This window comes from Trachymyrmex cornetzi, unplaced genomic scaffold (assembly GCF_001594075.2).
Source record: "Trachymyrmex cornetzi isolate Tcor2-1 unplaced genomic scaffold, Tcor1.1 scaffold607, whole genome shotgun sequence".
Taxonomy (NCBI): domain Eukaryota; kingdom Metazoa; phylum Arthropoda; class Insecta; order Hymenoptera; family Formicidae; genus Trachymyrmex; species Trachymyrmex cornetzi.
Genome location: NW_017299923.1, coordinates 371,545 through 382,139, shown reverse-complemented (window position 1 = coordinate 382,139; position 10,595 = coordinate 371,545). Strand labels below are relative to the sequence as shown.

The 10,595-nt window shown below is 30.3% G+C and overlaps 1 protein-coding gene across 1 annotated transcript; it reads right to left on the bottom strand.

Moving 5' to 3' along the window:
* Positions 1-1,322: 1,322 nt before the first annotated feature.
* LOC108766531 (uncharacterized) lies at positions 1,323-9,361 on the bottom strand. The gene is made up of 3 exons (XM_018515869.1): positions 8,798-9,361; positions 5,621-5,915; positions 1,323-3,071 (listed from the first exon to the last, which is right to left on the bottom strand). The coding sequence occupies exons 1-3, from the start codon at positions 9,181-9,183 to the stop codon at positions 1,323-1,325; spliced, it is 2,430 nt and encodes an 809-aa protein (XP_018371371.1). The 5' UTR covers positions 9,184-9,361.
* Positions 9,362-10,595: the final 1,234 nt, after the last annotated feature.

Genomic DNA, 10,595 nt, shown 5'->3' with positions numbered 1-10,595 from the left:
TTAAATTTTCAAAGCTGTTATCTTTAACTTAACTTAGTTAAAAAAAAGTTAACTTATCCGGTTATTTTACAAAATACACATTTTAGTATAGTTAATTTATTGTATTTATAATCTAAATTTCTAAATTAATTTTTATTTTAATATTTGCAATTGTATTTTGTACATGTATTTTATAATGTCAGTATCTTTTATGTCTATATCTTTGTATTCGTTGTTTTTTAAATAAGAAAAATAAACTTAAAAGAATCAATTTGGTAAATACTTGTTTTAGGTGACACCTCACCAATTTCAATGTCTTAGACATGTAAGGGAAAGTGTCCTGACTGATTACCCGTAAGAATTAAGTGAGGGACGGCATTGGTTCAGGAGATATAATAAATAAAAGTTCTCTCTATAATATATAGAGGATAACATTGGCATAAGCGACTCCCACTCCATTTCCCCCCTGCTTGGGGGCGCACGACTTCCACTCATGATGGAAGATATAACATGGTGTGTATCTCTGCCCTCTCCGTCTATGAACTGTTCATAGTGCAGAAGGCTACCAACTGTAATTCATAGTCCGGTATTTCATAGTCCGTTTTTATTTTAAAATTTAAATAATGTCTTAAGATGCTAATATAGTTCTCGGATTGACTTATGACATCTTAAGACTGTACTTAAGACAGCTTAAATGTAAGAATCGATTATGAATATCGGCCTGTTTCGCATCGTGAACACAAGGAAAGATTCAGTGCCAATTTCACGACGCGAAACAGGCTGGTTATTCATAGTCTCCTATGAATACCGTCCCATATTCGCGTTTCACAGTTGGTAGCCCTTTCGCACTATTGACGACGAGGAGCAAAAGTAGGCGTGGTTAGGTGTGCCGAACTGCACACACCATTAATCCTTCCACCATGTTTCCATGCAAAGCGACTCCCATCCCATCCCCTCCCTCCGTTGCCAAGGGGCGCACGACTTTCCGAGATTGACTATATTTTTTTTGGAAAGTCGTGCGCTCCGAAACAGGGGTGAAAGTCGCTTTGCGTAGAAAATCGTATACCATGACTTTATTATAAAAAATTTTAATTTGTTATATATTCTAAACCAATACCGTTCCCCACTTAATTCTTGTGGGGAATCACTCAGGACACTTTCCTCTACAACATATCTAAAGGATATTGAAATCGGTAAAATGTCAATATCCTAAAACGGATATTTACCATCAATTTATTATAAACAATTAAATCTTTTATAAAATTATCTTATTAATAAAATTTATCTAATGAGTAAATGTAACTCCGAACTTAATGATAATATCGTACACATTAAACGAAATACTATTTCATATTCAATTTCTTATTGAATGTAACAGAATTATTGCAAGTCTTTAACCATTGAATGCTTTGCTTGTTGTCAAGAGTATCGATGTAATTTGATAAATTATCCTGATGAACTCCATTGGCGGTGCAATATAAGATCGCAGTGTTCTCTAGGAGTTCTCGCAACGATCCCATTTTTGAAGTCTCTGTTTCATCTCTAGAACATTCAGATTTCTTTTCTTTCGGTTTTATACCGATAATTTCATATCTGTTTAGGTCCTTATGAGAATCATTAGGCTTCTTTTTTATATAATTTAGTGTGTTTAAACTCACTTGTTCATTTTTCGAAGAAGTTACTTTGTGATTTTCTAATAATGTTGAAGAACTCTTCCAAGCATTTTGATTGCTATCAACAATCTGACTGTCTTTGGTGTTCTCTAGCATCAGATGAAGCTTTTTCCATTTTCCTTGTGAGAAACCAAAACTCATATTTGGATAGGGGCTGTTGGATATGAACTGTTGATTTTTTTCAACTGTTATATTCTTCTGCGTGAGGCTTTTCGGAAAATTTTTGATGTTCAGTTTTGTTAAACTCGTTTTCATATCTCTTGAATTATAAATTTGATTTTGTATCATGGACTTCCTCAACATGCTTTTGTTGTAATTTGATAAGATTTTAGCTATCTTTGAAGTTTCATTGGTGCACCATACGAGATTCTTATCAGAATTTGATATTCTACCATCTGATTCTCTATTAATTTTAGTTTTTTCAAGATTTTCTTCTTCATGTACCTGTTTCATGACTTGAACAGTTTTTTTATCCAATGGAGTCTCAAGAAAGGTTTTCTTTGTCATATATTCTTGTGTAGTCTTCGTAGCATATCTCTTCAAAGTATGCAAATTATTCACTGGCGATTCTTTGCACTTCGAAACTGACTCTTTCGCAAACAACTTTCTGTAGATTGACATCCCCATCATCGTCTCATTGCTAGAAGCATCTTCCAACTTTGCGGAGTTGAATATATTTTTTGTGCAAACTTCATCGCTTATAGATTTCGCCGAATTTTTCAACAAAATTAGAGAACTGTTTGGAGTGCCTCGAATAATCTGTTTCAAATTCATCCTGATCATCTCTCTATTTTGTGACGTAGTTTTCGAGCTGTTGAGTTCTACAGTCGATTTCTGTGTTTTTGGTATATACAATGCTGAAGATGACGGAAAAGCCGAGGCGACTCTTTGATCATTTTTACTATTAGTGGTACTTTCATTTTGAATGTTTTGCGCCATAGCGATAGCGTAAGCTTCTAGTAATTTTGTTTCTTCTGCAAGATTAGCAATATTCTCGGGAGAAATTGTCAGATTACTTTTAACATTTGTTGTCTCTTTCGTCAATTCTAAAGAACTTGTCTTGGTTGCAGAAATTGTCAGCTGTGTCATTTTTTTTTCTACTGCTTGTTTATAAACTGGTGTCATAACTTGCGCACAATAACCAAACACGCAATGAAGGCTTTTATGCATACATGTCTCAAAGGACTTCTTATCCATGGAGAGATAGGTATTCCATGCATTTTTGGTATTTGATGAACGTTTATTTTTCATTTTTATCTTTCTCTTTAGCTTCTTTTCTTTTTCCGTCGAAGAGATTTGTTTATTATAATGTGGATCGACAGAGATCACTTCAATATTAGGCTTACTAATAATCTCGCAATAAGATAATCCATCGAGGCTGGTGAAGTATTTTCCTAAATATTCCACTGCTAAACCAGTCTGGGAACATAAACATATAAAGAACGTCCTAAATAAGATTATTTACGTTCTTTCCTGAAACAATTGAATCTTTTTCCTTTTTTAAGTAAAAAATAATTTGAAATTTTTTTTAATTATTTTTTTTAAATTTGCAGATTCAAAAAAAATAAGTATGTAATTTTTTTTAAGAATTAAATTCTATTAAAATAAGTTTCTAATTAATATTATTTACAAATTACAAATTGCAGTTATTAAAATTATAGTATTTACAGTTGTCTATTAATTTTTTTACTTAATTAAGGTACAAAAATTTTTTATTCGAATCCATTAATTAATATTGTAGTATCTTTTTTTTAAATTATTTATTTAACTGTGATCCAAAAATATATTAAAACAAAAAGCTTTAAGGTAAGGAAAAATTAAGTTATACGGCATGTATAATAATATTAAGTTATATGCATAACTGTAGGATATGACAATGATAAGATAAAACATAAAAAATTGTAATTAACACAAACTGTCTAAAAGTTTATGACTTTAATAATTTTGATGAGATTAAAACTAATATTTAACAAGTTCATAAAGAATATATCACTTATATACATATATAAATTAATAAATATAAAAAATATAAATACTAGAAATTAAATGCCTATAACGGTCGAAGCTGGATCTTTAATGCTGAACCCTTTGAGGGATTGCTAAAAAAGTAAATTATAAATAGGAAAACTAGTATATAATACATCTCAATGGAGGTTATATCTCTTATTTTCATTTTTACATAAAAATGAATTTTTAGTGCAAAAATGAAAATAAGTGGGATAATCTCCAATGGCCTTGATCTTAATAAATGTTATCGAGGACATGATTCTGAACAATATTCAAGAGGTTTTAGCCGTCTGCCGAGCACCTTGCGTAATGCTAATGCTGGCGATATTGTAACTTTCAACCCTTATAACTCGAAAAATACTTCATGAAAAATTATTTTATTATGGTGTTTTGGGAAGAGAGCTCTCGAGGTGTGCTATAAGAATATGCAATGAAAAATAGGAAGTTCCATTTAAAAAATTCAACTTGACCTTCACGACTTTGCAGACTCTACCCAAGGTCAACCTCTTATCATCAGTTAGGTAGATTTTTTAAAATCCTACAACTTTGCTCTTATATATTTTTCACTAGAGTTGATTGTTTTCGAAATATTCTAGCGTTTCCAGACTTTTTGAAAATCCTGTATATCATATTCATAGTCATTCGAATTGCGCACCAAATTGGTTTTCCGGATTTATACGCAATTAAACTACTGTAACAATATCACAATTATATCACGATAATTAAATTAAATTGACAAGCAATTTCTAAAAATTCGATGCTCAATCAGGTATCATATCAGAAAGAGGTTAATATGCTGAAAAACTGTGAATAAATTTATTATAAAAAATATTGTATTCCGTATAAACGTTTTAAGCCTTTAGACTACCGAGACAAGGAATTCGAATGACTATGAATGATTACAAATATAGTATATATGCTTCTACATATATAGTATATATATAATTCGCATTTAAATTATATTGAAGATCCGGCTCCGACCGTTATAGGTATTTAATTTCTAATATTGATTGTGTTCTTATATATGTGGTCTAAAAAAAGATTCGGTAAAACTGCAGAAAAGGGGAACACCCGCCGACGACCTTAACCTATGTTGCCAAGGTCATCCTGAGTAACTTCCAATAAGTTTTAGCCGTCGCTCGCTGTCCGTTAAAAAGTAATTAACAAAAAAAGCTTAAAAAATAATGTCTCATTTCTACTACTAGCACATCCCCTGAGCGCGCTACGCCAACTTCACGCTAGCCCCCCAATATTAAAAAATCGAATAATTTTTTGTTTGCATTCGTTTGCTCACCGTTTGCTCACGAATGCTCCGTCGGAATTTTCGTTTGCTCACCCTTAGTTGAAAAGTTATACGAAATTTAAATTATTAATAAATGTTACGGAAATGTTGCAGAAATGTTACGTACCATTTCCGTAGCATTTACGTAATATAAGAGACATCTGCCTAGCTGGCCCCCCACTTAACCAAATCTTAATGAAAAAATTATGGAATAATGCGCTATTTATGCGCTACAATTTCCAGGTATTTTTTATTTTTGCGCTACAACCCTTATATAAGGCATTTCCCTCTTGGAGCGAACAGTCATATTCACCCCTAAGTAAATATGACTGTTTACTCCAAGGGGGAATTGCCTTAAGGGTTGCAGCGCAAAAATAAAAAATACTTGAAAATAGTAGCGCATAAATAGCGCATAAATCCTGTGTAACAGAAATAAAATTTATTTTTTATAAAAGTTATTTATATAAAAGTTATTTTTTCAAATTTTTTTTGTTAATAACTTCTTAATGACTAACGAGCGACGGCTAAAACTTGTTGGAGGTTACTCAAGGTGATGACCTTCACAACATATGTCAAGGTTAAGATTGTCGGCGGATGCTCCGCTTTTCTGCAGTTTTACCAAAGATTGTTATTGTTAATATAAATAATGATGTTATATTATGTAGAAAGGTAATTTTACTTGAGGATGGTAGACTGGTCTCTCATGCATTCCATGTACGGGCCATTCTTTCCACTCTGTCTCATCTTTTTTGGTAGGTGCTTGATAAGTAGCACCCACAGTATACATCTTTCGAGTAATAGATCTAGTGTTCATATATGGCATTGCGGATGATTTTATACGTTTCTCAAATTCATAATCCAAATAAAACTCTTTCTTATTGTTGGCCAATAGTTGTTTGGGTCGTGAAAAATCCTTATCAACATTTCTCTTCGACATTCGCATAGGATTTCGTCTCACTTCTATCGTTTTTAGACTGAGAATATGAGTATAAAGATATTATAAAATCTGAATAAATTTAAAACAAATTATCTTTATTAATCAAATTAAGTTGTCTTTTTTTTTAATCCATATATACGGTATACATATAAAGTTACTTTTTATAAAGTAAATCTTTTGACAAGCAATAATAAGATTGTTTATGTTAGATGTTAAAGAAGACCGTTTATGTTAGAAACATTACTTTAAATACGAAGCGCCACTACGGTCTGAATGTTAAGATGTTGAACTATTATATATTCGTTTAAATGAAACTATCAGAAACTATCAGAATTTTAATTAATAAATTGTAAGATAAAATGAAATTAATAAGAAATACTTAACATATATATGAGTCCCTTAGTTGACAAATGCCATAATGTCCAAAATTAGGAAAAATGCGTTTGTTATAGAAGTAGAAAGTATTAAGAATGTTTGTTTTATCTATCAATTTAATTTACTTTTATTTTGTTTTTATGTTCATAAAAAATATAAATCAATTTTACATCATAAATAAAGTAACCGTAAAAATATCTGGAATAGTGACTTAAGTCCAGCTTTTTTTACAGTCACTTTATTTATGATGTAAAATTGATTTATATTTTTTATGAACATAAAAACAAAATAAAAATAAATTAAATTGATAAATAAAACCAATATTCTTAATATTTTCTCCTTCTATAACAAACGCATTTTTCCTAATTTTGTACTTATGTCATTTGTCAACTAAGAGGCTCGTTTGTAAGAAATACTTAACATATAAATTTACATTTTTATAATTGCATAAAATTTAGATACAACTATAAATACATTAATTACATGTACGTATATGTTTCTGATGTTATTATTATATATATAGAGGAAAGAGTCTCGCTGATACTGACATAGGTTTCCTAAAATGGCACCCCCTTATTTCTCAGAAACTAACTATTGCACTTTATTAATACTAATAAAATCATGATCTGTTTAGCTAATTAAAGAAGTACAAACTTATAATTCATATATTTGTGGCTTATTTCTATACCAAATCAGCTAAAAACCAATTCTATGAATCCGAGAACAAAATTCTTACAGTGTTCTTTTGCAAATTGCGTAATTAAAATAATAGTGACTGTATTATTGATAATATTATGTCATTTTAAATGTTTATATAGTTTCATAAATTAGTTTTCTTTACAAAATAGGATATATCTTCATTTATAAAATAGGAATGTTGATATTATTACCTACTATGTCAGTTTTGGAGTCCATTTTGTCAGACGCTCATTTTTGCATAACTTACGAAAAACTTAATTATTGCAAAATTGCAAACAGTGTTATAAAAATTGCTTATACTATCTGATAGAAGATACTTTTTACTTTGTATTTACGTTTTTGAAGTTGTATTTTTACCTTTTGTTTAAGAAATATTGTCTAAAAACAAAGTGGTATGTCTGTATCGGTGACCTTCCTCTATATATATGTATATATATATATAAAATTAATGTTTTTGCAAATATAGCTACCCGTGAAAGAATTTTTCATGTATGAATATGTATAAATATGTATAAACATACATAAATATTCACAAACATGCATAATCATATATGAAATATGTCCATACATGTTCATACATCCCTCTTTTTGTAAAATTTATGCTTTTTAGTGTAATAGAAATATTAATAATAATATGAAAACATTAAAAATAATTAAAAGGTTAATTTTCACATCATTTTTGTTAAAAAAAAAAAATTAAATTTGAAGACATGTAAAAAAATTTCTTACATATAATTATACACAAAATTAGGCATAATGTGTATGTGCAATTTTTTTTATATTTCTTCGAACTCGTTTTTTTCTAAAACAAACACTGCGAAAATTATCCCTTTAATCATTTTTTGTTTTCACATTACTATTATTATTTCTGTTATACTAAAAAGTAATTTTACAAAAGAAACAGGGATGTATAAATATGTATGGACATATTTCATATATGTTTGTACATGTTTATAAATATTTATGTATATTTATACAAATTTATACATATCCTGTATGAAAAATGTTTTACCGAGTAAATCTTATACAATTATGAAAATTTAAATTTGTACATTAAATATTTCTTAATATCATTGTGTATATATATATATATATATACATATATATTTTACAATTTGTTAATTAATACTCTAATACTTCCTTTACATCAGTAATCATAAAGAAAATAACAGAAAAAGTAAATAATGCTTAAAAAAGAAAATAAAAGGTATTATAATTAAGATTTACAGTAGTATAAAGATTAGTATGGAATATACAAATGAGTCAGAACAAGGATTCTTAAAATTTACCAAGCGAATTTTTTAAAAATACATACTTATTATATAATAATAGTGAAACGTCCAAATTTTTATCAAAATTAAGAAATCGTTCATATTCTTTTATGTCACATTCTATGTGACATAAAAAAGTTATTAAAATTATCTCTTTTCTGAATTAGCTCTATTCTAAATATTTTGTAACACAGATTTGTTAAAAAGAGTCGAACAATTTTGTGCATTCTACACAGAAATGTTAAAACTAATTGCTGATTATCATTTGCCCTGTTTTTTTTTATTTTTTGTTGTTAAAACTAATTATTATAATGAATATTTATATTTTGAAATAATATATAAAAATGTTTAATTAGGTTATGTTTGTTTTCTGTATACACATATACATAACACATCGCGCGTACGCGCAAGTAAGCACATGCATGCACGTACCACACACACTCGCGCGCGCGCACAAGTTAATACATACATTATATAATTATTACATATATATATAATGAATATATATATTCATATTTATTCATATATAAATTATATATAATTAATTACTATATAACTTTTTGATATTGCTTACGTTTTGTTTCTAACAGCTCGTGAAATTCCTTTTTTAACATCAGCACAGCCAGGAATCGAGCTGCTATCATTACTATTCGTTTCTATTAATTCCCTATAATCGCTCTCCTCTATGTCCGATTTCATTTTTTGCCGTATCACGATCGTGTCTGGTGGTAGCTTTCGTAGAATTTCCATATTTTCATTATCCAATGCATTGCTTTGCATGTTTGAATTCCCGCGTCCTGCCATTTCACCAAACTGCCGCCGTAGAACCATCTTGGAATCGTTGTCGCTTAACTCGATTATGTGGCGATTAATATTGTTAGTCCTGTTATGATCACTTGACTGTATTTGTTCCATTAGGAACATCTTTGTATTTCCATCAAATATTTTATCCCGGTCCATTAAGGCTGAATTTTTAATCAGATCGAAGTGGGAAACATATCTTTTGATGACATCTCTGTTTTAATCTTTCTCAATCGATAAATGGTGCAATGACTGCGTTCGGAAATGTCGCTCCGATGCAATATTTAACAAATATTAAACAAGGACAAGATGACAAATCCAAGGCATCGGAGGCACTCGAGCGACATTTCCGAACGCAGCCTATAATGATAGAAGAAGACCATGGCTGCGTTCAGGAGAACGTTTATTTTGCAAATGTTGGAAGTTTTCTTCGCGCTGATTGGGTTATGCTTTTAGATCAAGAGGAATGGTCCACAATCTCAGCAGAGAATCATAAAACGGTTGTAAAACTATGTGTTTAGCTGAACGCAGCCAGATAGTATAGGCAACTTTCAGCAGAGAAAGTAGCTTTGCAACTGTTGTTAAATTTTTCAACATGATTGGTTTATACATTTAGATCTGTAAGGAATCAAAAGAAAGAACCAATTGCATCGAAGAATTCACAACAGTTGCAAAGAGCAAGCGAGGCAGTGAGAGTGGAAGGGGAAAATTGCTGGCTGCCTGGGGCTTGGCATGCGCGGCATCCTCTTTTGGAACAGAGTCTGAGTGCGTTCCACTTAACGCCCGCGACGCTCGTGAAATCATTTTATCCTTGTTGTTTATCAAATATTAAACAAGAACAAATGATGCTTGCGAACATTGCGAGCGTTAAGTGGAACGCAGCCCCTGTATTCGCTGACTGGAGGGGGGGAGGGAGGGAAGTAAAAATAATTTCGTCCGATTTTTACAAGCGTTTCAGAACGATTTCATTAATTTGCTTTATCCAAATTCTTTTTATTTACAAATGGCATGCAAGAAACTTCAACATGTGTCGTTTTTCGCTTATGACATGACATCACGATCCTATATGGCCGTGGCGACTACTCAGGAGTCTTAATAAACTTTTTAATGGTAACGATGAGTTATATTTCAAAAGTGAATTATAACGATAGCGTTATCGTTACCGTGATGAAAAATTGTAAAATAATGAACAAATCGTTATTATATAAAAGTAACGATAATGGTAACGACGTTATTTTGATAGCTAATGCGCGTTATTTCCCATACTTGAGTTTAATTTGTTCCATCTATCTACGAGCAGTGCATGCATATGGGCACGCACCGCTTGTAAATACAGACAACAAACTCAAACTTACATCTATCAGACATTCTGTATACAGTCTTTATATATCATATAGTAATAAATAATTCACATATGATTGAAAAGAACATATAACATGTTTTTATTTAATTATCAAACAAAAGATGCATAATAATCATTTACAATTAATTATTTGTAATTTGAAGAGTATAGAATATCAATCATGAAACTTTTTTCCTCGGATGAAAAGTTCAAATTTCTCCAATGGTTA